Genomic DNA, 12,733 nt, shown 5'->3' with positions numbered 1-12,733 from the left:
GGTGATGCATGTGAGATATATGCATGAGCTCTAGGTAAATGGAGAAATCGAAAGTGCATCAAGATGAATGGGCTCTTAGTGATGATAGGTGATGCTCATGAGGAGAAGGAGAAACTCAATAAGATTGACAATATATATGAAGGCTAATAAGTTACTTGTGGATATTAAATAACTTAAGGTATAAAAGTTATTAATTAAGTTTTATAGACTAACTCATGTGCTTTGTGCTTGAGAGTGAGTTGGAGTTAGGATCCATAAAAAGACATGCGTTGAGTTGAGATATTCTATATGCCAAGAGTGAAGAATAAGATTGGAATCCATATATGATAAAGTGAATTTATTGAAGATGTCAAATACAAAGTGATTTTCTATGGCAAGACGGTGAAGGGCAAGTAAGACTCGCCTGCGATGGACTATCCGATGGTGAATGACAAGCAAATAGCCTGGCACCGAAGGACCAAGATGATGGTAAAGAGCGAGTGAAGGCTTTGCGCCTATACCGTGTGAGGTCATATGAAGCTACCGGTGATTCACATCAATCACATGAAAAATCAAGAAGAGATGGAGTGACGATGATATAAAAGTTGGCAACCCTTTAATTGAAGGTATTCAAAAGCTCAACGTGATTCAAAAGTGTTTTATCTTTGAAATTGAGTATAGGTATACCGCACTATTAAGAGTGATGCAACATGAGCTATTTTTCGTATCTTAGTGCTCAAGAGTTTTCTAACCAATCCAAAGTGAGAGCTAGCTTAAGGAGCACGGTGCGGAAAGTGTGGAAGTGTTCGAATTTAGTTTTGGAGTATTCCTAGTTTGATCAAATATGTTTTGGGTTATGAATTCAGTTGGGATGTGTAGCCCTCTAAATAAGCTTTATATAGAGTCCAAAATCATTGAAATCGGATTTCGAGATCAAAAGTTATCGCTGTTTTTTCAGAGGGCCAGCTGCGCTAAACCCGGATACTCCGAGTTGTCCAGAGTCTCCAGGTGAGGTTCCGAACCGAGTGGTCTATTAGGGTCTAAGTGTTTCACCCGGATACTCCAGGTTGACCTGGAGACTCCGGGTCCCATACCCTCTGAGTTGTGCTCTAGCCAGGGCTCTCGATTACGCATTCTAGTGCCAACCCGAAGACTCCAGGTTGACCCGGATACTCCGGGTCAGTACAAAAAGGTGTGTAACAGCTAGTTTTTAGGGGTTAGGTATATATACCCTCTCACCTCCATTCTTTATTGTTGTTGCTTGGGTACGAAAGGAAAACATTCTAGAGCCAAAAGAACTCCTCTCCACTCCATTTTAGTGAGAGATTTGAGAAGAAAAGTGAGTTGGATTGAGAGATTGAAAGATTGAGTACAAGTGAGCGAAAATCCATTCTTGAGCACTCGAGTCATTAGCAAGTTTGTCAAGTGTTTGTTACTCTTGGAGCTTGAAGCTCCTAGGTGGTTAAGTATCGCAGACGAGCACCAAGGTTGTGATGTGCCGTGAAAAGTTTGTGAAGGTTTCGATTTTGTTTCTGCAAGGGAAGAAATCCAGAGTGGAAACCAAGCTGAGCTTGGAGAGGAAAATAATTGAGAGAAACTCAGCTCAAGTGTTATCAAGCCCCTCAACGGAGACATAGAACTTCTAGAGGAGGTGCTCATAATTCGGGAATCACGTGTCTCCTCTTTTGCTTTCATGTTCTTGTGTTCTTGCTTAATATTTGTGTATTTTGCTCGATCTACTTGTTCGTGTGTATTTGATTGTAGGTTTCTGTGAATTTACTTGGAATCATCATTTGGAACACACGACTTTACTTGGTTTGAGTTAGAACCTTTTAGGTGTTGTTTAATTTAAATTTCGAGTTCATTCTCTGTTCAACCCGGAGGTTCCAGATTTAACCGAAAACTCTAGATACTGTATAATCAGCTATGAACCTAGAGTCTTCGATGAACAATATTTTTAGGATTTTTTAATTAATATATTTTTTAATATCTTTTGTTAGATTTGAGTAATCTTTACCACCCCAGGATTGTAACCTCCGCACTGAGTGATTATGCAATAGTTGAGCCTAACATATATGATTTCACTTGTGAAAAATCCGTTAGTTTATTTTCTGCTGTAAGTTTATACCGAGGATAATTTTTTATAAAAACATCTTATTCACCCCTCTAAACAATATCATTATCCTTTCGGTACTCCTGACTTCGATCCGCTTGTTCTCCACCTCCTTCGGTGTCGGAGAGGTAGCTGGAGGAGGGAAGACGGTGAGAGCGACGTCAGACTTGAAGGGGCGAAACGTTTCAGGGGAGCTGACTACGTTTACTGGTTCTTTTTCAATGTTTATATATTTAAGGAAGCAAATTTGAGGAACCCTATCTCGGGGAGGTGGTGGACCAGTCTCTATACACATGCAAGTGTTTTTTTCTTTGGTTAAGTGCACATTCACTCGGGATAATTGATGGATGAAGCATCCATATCAGTACATAACAACAACCAAGAGCAACTCACAGTGGGTAAAAGAATTTGCACGCGCAACATGGTATATACGTATCGTATATCGCACCGACCCATGTAAGGTATTTTACACTAAAATACAGTTTTTGTAATAATAGAAACCATATTCCGAACTGCATTGTACCGTGTAATAACCTGATTCGTTATTACAATTGTGTTGTATGACAGATGTATGATCGAATAAGCAAATAAGTGCTCAAATTACATAGAGACGTGAAGTACAGTACTGGTGCTATTACTTTTTCATATGCATATTGATCTGCGGAATCAATCGACGTTCACTATTTTTAATCCTTCGTGCAGCTCTTGGCGTATATCGCCGACTTGCGCTTCTTGGCGGACATCCAGGGCCCCGACAGCATCAGCTCGACGATACACGGCGTATCCTTCGCCGTGCACGAAGACGCAGTAGAACCCGCCGGCCACCGTGGCCGCGGCCATGCTCCAGACCAGGGCGGCCACGGGCGGGGCCGGCGCAAGCGCTCCGACACGGTGCGCGAACATGCCAGTCAGCGCCGCGGACAGCGCCCACGCCAAGGCCTTCAGCGGCCCGCGTCGGCGCCTGACAGCCTCGTCGTCGTGCGCCCGGACCGTGGCGAGGAGCGCGGCCAGGAGGACGGTAGCGGCCGCGACGAACAGAGCCGCCGAGTCGTCGCCGCGGCCGAGCGCGCGGTGCGTGGCCACGCACGAGTTGACCATGAGCAGCGCGAACGCCGCGACGGTGAGCACGGCGGACGGTGAGACGGTGCCGACGTGCATGATCGCAACCATGATAGCTAGCTAGCTAGAACAAGCAAGGCAAGGGAAACTAAAATCCTCAAACGGCAAGCAACGCGTCGTTTATAGAGGTTGGTTGCATTATATTATTGATCCTCAAGCTATAAGCATTGACGATGAAATGACGCTTCTTCGTGGTCTTCGCTATCATTAGAATAGAACCCACACGTGGATAGATAGATTAAGGGTCTGTTTGTTTCAGCTGAAGATTTTGAAAAACAATTTATAGAAGCTGAATTATGAAAAACTGGATTGTAAAAAGCTGAATTATGAAAAGCTTTTAGATTGTAGATTCTAATAAATTTTGATGAACAGTTTACTAAAATAGATTTTCACAATCTGTCAAAAGCTGAAAAAAATCAACTTCTCAGATTCCCACAATCCAACCAGCAGATTTTAAAAAACTATAACCAAAAGCTGTCTGTTTGTTTCAGCTTCGAATTGTAAAAGCTGAAAGCTACAATTCAAAACTGAAACAAACATGCCCTAATGCACGAGTACGAGCAAGCCACTTCGAGAAGCAAGCAAGAAAAAACTAGCGCGAGAAACTTCATCACCACTCATGGGTACCTTCACCTGCTATATCTTGCAGTCCTTGCGAACGTGTCGATGGACTTTTCTATTGCTCTTTTTTAGCATAGCTGCTAGGCAATTTACCGTTTATTTCTTGGCAATCGCAAGACAACTTCCTTGAATCTTTCTTTGACCTTTTCACGCTTCACGCAAGGAGAAACAGCACATGCATACGCCAGTGACCATGCAAATGCGCAGACCGACAAGAGCAGAGCAGAACGCTAGGGTAGCATGATCAACTACAAAACAAGAACAAGATAACAGCCGCAACCAATTCAGGTAAAACATCCTACAGACAAAATTAGCACAAAATGTACTGGCAACATCCGAGCAAAACCACCACTTTTGGCTGTACCAAACACACACAGGCTTCACAATCTTTCACGGCAACATGGTGATCCCACTCTGGGCAGACATCAAACATCTCAATCCACCAGACGTCCAGACCATTCATCACTAGCTACTACCATGGAAGAGAAGTAAAACAGACTATCAGTGACCGGCAAAAACCTAATCTTACATCCTGCATCAGTTCTCGCACTGATTCTGCTCCCCGGATGTGTGCTGGTGGTTATCTGACGCATCCTCCTCTGCATGTTGTGTTTCTTCAATGGGCTTCATCATGAGTTTCTTCTCCTTCTGGACTACCTGCCGAGGCATCACCTCCAGGATGAAGCTGCCACCATTCCATATGGCTGCGCACACCTTGAGTAGCTGGAAGATTACATGCATCCGGAAGGAGAGGAATATGGGGACAGTCAGAGCCATTGTTGCCACCGTGAACAGCGCCTGGAGCAGTATGTACATGACCTGCCGGTTCCTGTCACCAAGCAGTCCGCTTAGCCTCCACCAGATGTTGTTTGCTTTCTGTGCTTTCTTTGAGAGTTCCCTGTCAAACATTTGGTACAAGATAAACTATCAGATTGCTTCATGTTCTTTGTTGTGAGCAAGGATATTTGAATATACTAACAATTACTTAATGAACTTATTCAACTACCATACAGGAAAGGACGAACGGTGGTACAGTGAAAGAGAGCTCAAAGTGAACTTAGGCAGAACATAATGAAAGCATATAAGATAGTAAGAGAAGAAAACGAAACAAGTGCTAATATTCTATGTCAAACTCGAACATCCAAACTATGGACAGATCATATGTAATATTGTAATTGTATGGAAATACAACTTTGCCTGTGATTAACCAGCTTAAGCAAGTGCTAACACTGCCCCTCACATATGCATATGTACCCAGGTAAGATGTCAAGGTCCAATAAAAACCCATCTTCCCTCCCAGCTAACTAATGATCCTACCCTAATGCAGATGTATATCAAGCAGTCCAATCTCCATAAGTTATACCACATACCACACCAACAAATACAAATATCTACCTGTATGATGTCATGACTTCAGGGTCCCTTAACAACCTTTGTCGACGCAGCACATTAACTATGAGAAAATACATAAGTTGCCACAGGGTGTAAGCAGCAAGAGGAACAAAAAACAGCCATGTCCACAGATACAACTTGTCCTCCACATACGGCCATGTGACTCTGGCTGCTCTTCCTTCTGGATGCATGGCAGCAAATGTTTGCGGATTCCACCACCGGATAGTGAACAGAACAATCCCTGCAAAGGTGCTAATCCAGTCATGAAAGCATTTATTCAACAAGAAAGTGTATCTGACGCAGAACAAAATTACATAAGCCTAACCCATTCAGCACACCGAGGACCTATCTGAAATCTGAGAAGGCCTTAATTATATTCCACAAAAAACTTCAAGCTGAGAGCCTATATGTAGTCCAACTGAAACTTGGCCCCCATTGCACATTGTTGTTCAATTCGTCAGATAAAATGTTGGATCATTTCAATTTTTGTAATTGTTCAATATTTTGGCATCACTTTTCCATGAGTAATTTCCTTGAAATTGCCAGCAACAAGGGCAAAAGGGTAGCTCAGCGACGCTAAGAAAGGAAGAACAAGTTCAAGGAATTGTGAGCTCTGACATTGGCCTCACATGGTAAAGTTCCCATAGATCGAGCACATTGGTCAAATAATTTTGGTAAACTGAAATTGCTAAAAAGTTTCACTAGACTAAAATGATGTTTTAATGGCAAAAGTACAGTATCCTATATATTGAATCGGGCTGTCCATGTCAGAGATCACTTACCAGGCAAAAGGTGTATCAGGACACTAACAAGTTTGTCAAATGAGCTAAAAACCAAGCTGCAACGCCACACAATTAATGCCCAAGCAAGCGGACCCTGTAAGGATTTAAAATGATTACACATATATTCTAGACATAGACCAGAAATCAACAAGAATATTTGTCATACCTCTGCAAATGAGAAGCAAACCATGAAAAGCTTTTCATCATTCGGATAGAAGAGAATCATGATAAGAAGAAAAGTGTTGGCATAGTAGCAGAAGTCCTGCAGCATAAAAAATGATTTTAAAGACATGAAAATGGTTTGAAATGCAATACATTCCATAAAAAGAATATGGAACTGCTGTCCAAATATCTTATGAGTTATGATTACAACTAGGAACGTTCAGACTGCAAAATGAAACAGAACTTAAGAATGTTGACTTGGACATATTGCAGGCAAACCATTCATCAGGTAAAGGGCTATTAGTTATAATTTTTTTTAAAACATGAATATTCCACATCATTAGCAGGTATTGGTTATTTGGTTTCTCTTTTATATTTCACAAAGGAAAAAAAGATATGTGACAGTAGGTTTACACACAACTTGTGCAAATTGCAATAAGTTGGCACAATGTCACATCACATCATCACCCACTCATGCTACTAACATGCGTCACTAACAACTATTCATCTTTCCATCACAGCTTCCTATTGCAAGATTAGTTGTGCAGAACACCTAAGATAACAACTATATTTAAGTTAGGTAGAGCACTGAAGCCAGAGCACTTGAGCTGATGGATTAAACAAATTTCTTGGGAGCATGTTTCAGGAACTTCTGCCAATTCAAGGACATCACAATGCGAGACAGTATCAGACTCACCAGGAGATAGTAATGCCATTTCTTGTAGCGGTAGTAGATCCAGCGGAGCGGAACGAATATGACATAGAACAGGCAATACACATACGGCACATCCTGTGGTCCTGCAAACATGAACAGAGCATTCAGCATTATAAGATAAGATGAAACCAACAAGAACCTTCAGATGTAACAGGCAACCGAATAGCTCAATGCTGCAGTAGCTTACTGGCACCCAAGAGGTAGCAAAATCCCCCAAATCCAAGGACACCGAGCAAGTGCGTGACCTGCACATTTAAAACCAGTACCGCCACCATGTAAGAACATTCCCTACGCCCAATCCAACCATCCAATTATTACCACAATCTTCACAGTACAGTACTTCATGTACGGAACAACAATAAATGCACCAAATGTGAAAAACAGTAACCCCATCGTAATTAACCACCATGCCCACGGAAATTAACGACGAAATGAACTGATTACGGATGCAAGCACCAAGAATCCCCTATATCCGCCCCCCCCCCCTACACACACACACAAAGATCATGGGCACAGCAAGATTTGTGCAAGGGGCCATCATATTAGCACAACATGGGCCAAGAAGAAATTAAGCAGGGGATAGGAGCAGAGAAATGACTTTGAAGATGAAGCGCTCGTGCTGCTCGGCCTTGGTGGCGATTTTGACGGCCTGCTTCGACAGAATCTCCTTCGCCTGGTCCCTCTGCACATCACGAAACCCCAAGAAGATCAAGAACACCCCCAAAAAGAAAAGGGAAAGAAATAAAACGGAAACAAGAACCAATCGAACGGCAGCGCAACAGGGCTGCGTCGGCTCGGCGACCCACCCTACGCCGGACGTCCGCGGCCCCGTTAGAGACCAGCGGCGCTCCCGCCGCCGCCGCCTCGTCCTCCACCTCCGATGCCATCCCCAAAGAACCTTCGAGACGCGACCAGGTCTCGCGAAGACGCTCTCTCTCTCTCTCGCTCGCTCGCTTTCTCCGTGACCGTGAGGTGAGCTTGCGTGGCGTTTCGGGCTTCCCGTGAACACGACGCCACAGCACGTGTGCCCTCGCCCTTGTGCACCTTGCCCTGCGACTGACGGAGACGCAATTTCTTGATCTTCTTTGGAGGATGTGCATAAATGATCGCTCTCTTTTTCGCGTCGGCGGATAGGCTCTTTACGGGTTGGCACTGCTTTCGATTGCCGGCAAGCTTGGTTTCTTTCTAAAACAAAAAAGTTATTCCTTTCTTTTAATAAAAACAAACAAAAGTTTCTTTTAATAAAAACAAACAAAGTTTCTTTAATAAAAACAAACAAAAGTACATGGTGACAGCCACAGGATTTGTAGGTTGGGACGAACAAGGCGTCAATATGATGAGGTGCGAAAACAGAACGAGGTTCATGTCATCGGCACGCAAGCATGTGCTTTGAAGCTGCCAAATGTCAGCTCGTTTATCTATCGTGCAGTTTTCGCAAATGCAAGCGACAGAAATTCCATCTAACTTTTCCTCTTCTTGTAAGGTTGGAAAAAAAATCCTAAAGTACACAACATACTCAACCTTATTTACCGAAATAGATAACATGTCACCGTATTTACAAATTTAGCATACGTATTCAGTAACTTATTTATCAAAAATAGTAAATAGTGTCATATTCGGCACCTGAGATACCGAATACAGCTAGCTCTCCCGTAGCACAAACAGTAGTCACGTTAATTAAATTTTATTTTCACTCTCCTTCAAAATGGTGATCGTATGTTACTAAAAAAATTAAAACGTTTTGTATGTGTGTCATAATCCATGTGCAACCTATTTTAATTAGATTCACCAAAAATCCTATGTATATTTTAAACTAAAATTCTAAAAAAACTACTTTATAACTTCTAATGATTGTTAGTGCTCAAATAAATTTTCAAAAATCTAGAAAAAATTACTAATATTCTAATTATGTGATGGACTTATTTCTAAAATTATTTTCAACCCTAAGTTATATGATGAAAAAGTGAGTTGCTTTGTAATGCTCTATTTATATGCATTTGTATCATTTCATGTATATTATTCTTTTAATTCAATTTGAATTCGAACAAAATTCAACTATCTCATTATTTCTATCCCATTGACATGCTAACCTTTTAACTACATTTCTGAAGAATGTTGGGCGAGCTAGCGCGTCTTTTGAACGGTGCAAACTAGTGGATAAAAATAATGAGATATTTCAATAGACGCATCAACTCGCCCACCGTTCTTCAAAAATGTATTTAAAAAGTTAGCATGTTATCGGGATAAAAATAATGAGATAGTTGAATTTTGTTTGAATTCAAATTAAATTAAAATAAGAATATCACATGAAATGATAAAAATACATATAAATAGAGCATTACAAAAAAACTCACTTTTTCATCATATAACTAAGGGCTGGAAATAATTTTAAAAATCAGTACATCACATAATAAGAATATTAGTGATTTTTCCTAAATTTTTGAGAATTTATTTGAGGCACTAACAATTGTTAGAAGTTATAAAAGTGGCCTATTTTAGGAGAATTTATTTAAAATATACAAAGGATTTTTGGGTGAATTCAATTAAAATGGGTTGCAAATGGATTATGAAACACGTACAAAAAATTTTAAAATTTTTGAAGTATAGAAGACCACCGTTTTGAAGAGAGTGGAAACGAAATTTAATTAACGTGACTACTGTTCATGCCACGGGAGAGCTAACTGTATTCTGCATCGGAGCTGCCGAATATGATACTGTTCACCATTTTTAGCACCTATAATCGGCATCTCAGGCACAAAATATGTCACTATTCACCATTTTAGGTAAATGAGATATCGAATATGCATGCTAAATTAGTAAATACGGTGCCATATTGTCTATTTCGGCAAATACGATCGAGTATGTTATCTATTTTTGAATTTTTTTCCTTGAAGGTTCAAATTTCCATATACGATGTACTCAGTACTCTACTGGTTAACTCCCATGGATTTGTTTTTTTTTTTTGGCTCCTTGCAAGCAAGGACATTTCACAATCGCCTGTTTCCTAAAAAAAGGTTTCAGTCGGTGAACCAGAGCCGTGTCAGATCTAATAAGCTCATCTCCTTCCTCCCGCAGCTGCTCCCCGCAAGGCTTTGAGTATATTCTGATGATAAATAATTGATAGTTATTATATCCAGGTATATTAGGATTTTTTATTGTTTTCAGATCATATCTTTATCTCTAGAAATGAGATCTCTAGAAGAAAAAAAATACCCATAGTTACTCGAGGCGTCCCGTAATTGAGAATTTCTATCTCCAAAAATAATAAGGAAGAGTCTGGAGAACGTACGACACCTCCATATATACGGAACGAGAGGCCGTACGGGGAGAGGAAGGACCAACTCAAACCAGAGCACCACAAGTCAACAGAAGTAAAGAAAGAAGTCACCAATTAGGTTTAGATCCATATAGACTAGCTACGCTCCTCTTTGTAACCAACTCAAATCTATATAAGACAAATATGACATAGGGTTATTATTCTCAGGGATGCTCGAATATGTCTAAAACCCCCTTTATGTTTCCCTTATAATTTGTCTACTCAAAGCATCTCCCTATTCTTCAACAAGTTCATTAGATCAGCAGTTTACCAATCATCGGTAGCTGGTGTCATCCATAGGGATCATGACAAAAGGCGTTAAAGAGCTACACATGACATGCCATCGCCCAAAGCTTCGCTGAAAACTATTTTTTTAATGAGGGGTTTTACGACAACTTTACCTCTCTTCCCGATGAACCAGTGATCGATCGAGTAGATTTCAGTGACAAACTTTCTGGTGACGATTCAAACGACGAGGTAAGTTGATTTATAGATCAATGCGCCAAAGACTAAGGTATCGAGTTCGAACCACTCGATTGTTAAGACAACTGTGGATGTCCAAACCATAGCAAGTCAGGATCAATCCCTGTAACTTCTGACAATATGGATTGTCAAGATACCAATTCGGAGTAATTCAATGAAGCATCCATGATGGATCTAGATATCTCCTCTAGCGGAGGTTACCCTCGAGAACTGTTTCCATCGGAAACGGGTTGATGATCTAGGTCATCATTATGATGACCATGTAAACGCTTAGAGTCCTCCAGGCCCGATGGCGGGCAATGGTCAGCTTCACATGGGCACACCACCTCCAGCCCTTACTAGGGCCCTAGCCATACAATCTCCTGATCATCAACAGGGGTTGACTGTTTTAAATCCGTGACTGCAAAGAGGATCCTCCTTTTACAAGAGGCCCTTATGTGCCCTCCAACCACATATTTGACAACCCCAGCTGGTAAGAATTGGGTAAACTCGGTGGTTGACTTGACAAAGGAGATCATGCTCTAGGCCAAGAACTCCCATCTGGCCCTGGCTGGAAATATTACTAACCGGGGCAGGCCAAACGATCCTCTATCATGAGATGTATTTGACCCAAAGAGGTGTAACCCTAGAAACAGGACTTCTCAGGATGACAATCGGGCAAACAATCACCGTCGTACCTCACTGGTCAAAGGTCATTCGATCAATTACTTGCGTTAGTTCATCGACAACCGCGAAGGCGATCGGGGGCTTCTAAGGAGGCTTCTTCTAGCACTCATCGATCTAATCGAGAAACCTCCGGACATCGATCAAATCGGGACCAGTCTCTGATCGTCGTGAAAAAGACTTCAAGGGGCTCTATAACCAAGAAAGGCACTATCAACGGTTGCTTGGACTTCTCACCAGATCTATGAAACGTACGCTGGCCAGTAATGTTCCGCCCTGGGACAATCAAGAAATACAATGGAAGCATAAATCTTGTTGAGTTTCTCTAGGTCTATACTAGGACCATCCAAGCAGCTGTTGAGAACGAGAAGGTAATGGCGAATTACATCCCCACGGCCTTTGAAGGTGCAGCTAGGACATAGTTGACCAATCTATTGCCAGGAACAATTTACTCATGGGAGTAGCTCTGTGACGTGTTCCGAGCTAACTTCCAGGTATGTGCGTTCGTCTTGGCATGAAAAACGATGTCCATCACTGTGAGCAGATGGCAAACGAAACCAAGATTAATGACTATGATGTCATACATGCGTTCACTCAAGGGATTAAGAGCCAGCGTTGTGTTGAAGACATTGCTAGAAAGGAGCCCAAAACGGTTAAGGAGATCATGCGGATTATAGACAAGTCTGCTAGGGTCGAGGATGCACTCCTCTACGTTAACAAAGACTCAGGGCATCAAACATCCTTAACCCGGGGTCAGTGGTGACAAGGTCCGGAACAAGCAAAAGAAGAACACTAAGGGAGGTAAGGGCAAAAAAAGCTATTACTGACGAGATTTTTGCAGATCTGCCTTATGTTTGTCTCGACCAACACTTCGACCCTTCTTGAAGCAGAAGCTTTACAACAGGCTCCGGCGATCATGATGGGAAACCTTGGTGCGACTTCCACCAAACCAATAACCATAACATCTACGGGTACCACCTCTGGAAAAGGTTGGTCAAGGTGGAAGTCAAAAGAGCAGCCAATGGAAAGAAGATCCAGGTCATGACCCAAAGCAGGGACTCTGACTCGGATGCAGAGGGGATGATATAGACACGATGTCTTTCTAGCCGGGTGAGAGGATGATTGACCACATGTTTGGTGGTTTGGCATCTTACGAGTCTAAGCGACAATACAAGATAGTGGCTTGAGAAATCCTAGCCGCCATCCCTAGGGGTCAACAAGCCATGAAGTGGTTAGACACCAAAATCTCCTTCGGCCAAGAAGATTGCCTTGAAAACTTTGTACGACCAGGCCGCTTCCCGTTAGTGGTCGAGCCTAAGATAAATAATTGCAGTGTTACCTAAGTCATTATCGATGGAGAGAGTTCCCTGAACATTCTATTCACTAAC

The 12,733-nt window shown here is 41.9% G+C and overlaps 2 protein-coding genes across 2 annotated transcripts; both read right to left on the bottom strand.

Annotated features, from left to right (window-relative positions):
* Window positions 1-2,551: 2,551 nt before the first annotated feature.
* LOC133888585 (uncharacterized) lies at window positions 2,552-3,382 on the bottom strand. The gene has a single exon (XM_062328885.1). It carries the CDS (start codon window positions 3,260-3,262, stop codon window positions 2,759-2,761), a length of 504 nt encoding a protein of 167 aa, XP_062184869.1. The 5' UTR covers window positions 3,263-3,382; the 3' UTR covers window positions 2,552-2,758.
* A 686-nt stretch (window positions 3,383-4,068) lies between these two features.
* LOC133914897 (glycerophosphocholine acyltransferase 1) lies at window positions 4,069-7,957 on the bottom strand. The gene is made up of 8 exons (XM_062357871.1): window positions 7,690-7,957; window positions 7,482-7,565; window positions 7,071-7,128; window positions 6,866-6,966; window positions 6,173-6,268; window positions 6,007-6,100; window positions 5,228-5,465; window positions 4,069-4,730 (listed from the first exon to the last, which is right to left on the bottom strand). The coding sequence occupies exons 1-8, from the start codon at window positions 7,768-7,770 to the stop codon at window positions 4,370-4,372; spliced, it is 1,113 nt and encodes a 370-aa protein (XP_062213855.1). The 5' UTR covers window positions 7,771-7,957; the 3' UTR covers window positions 4,069-4,369.
* Between the last annotated feature and the right edge of the window lie 4,776 nt (window positions 7,958-12,733).

This window comes from Phragmites australis, chromosome 1, assembly GCF_958298935.1.
Source record: "Phragmites australis chromosome 1, lpPhrAust1.1, whole genome shotgun sequence".
NCBI classification, from domain to species: Eukaryota; Viridiplantae; Streptophyta; class Magnoliopsida; order Poales; family Poaceae; genus Phragmites; species Phragmites australis.
Note: the sequence above shows the minus strand (reverse complement) of the source record. Positions and strands in the feature narration are given on the sequence as shown.

Excerpts from the sequence above, each read along its gene's own strand:
- LOC133888585 (XM_062328885.1), bottom strand. The coding sequence starts at position 3,262 with ATGGTTGCGATCATGCACGTCGGCACCGTCTCACCGTCCGCCGTGCTC.
- LOC133914897 (XM_062357871.1), bottom strand. The coding sequence starts at position 7,770 with ATGGCATCGGAGGTGGAGGACGAGGCGGCGGCGGCGGGAGCGCCGCTG. Across the intron at positions 6,967-7,070 it reads TTGCTACCTCTTGGGTGCCA|GACCACAGGATGTGCCGTAT; the intron begins GTAAGCTACTGC and ends TCATGTTTGCAG. Across the intron at positions 4,731-5,227 it reads GAAGTCATGACATCATACAG|GGAACTCTCAAAGAAAGCAC; the intron begins GTAGATATTTGT and ends AATGTTTGACAG.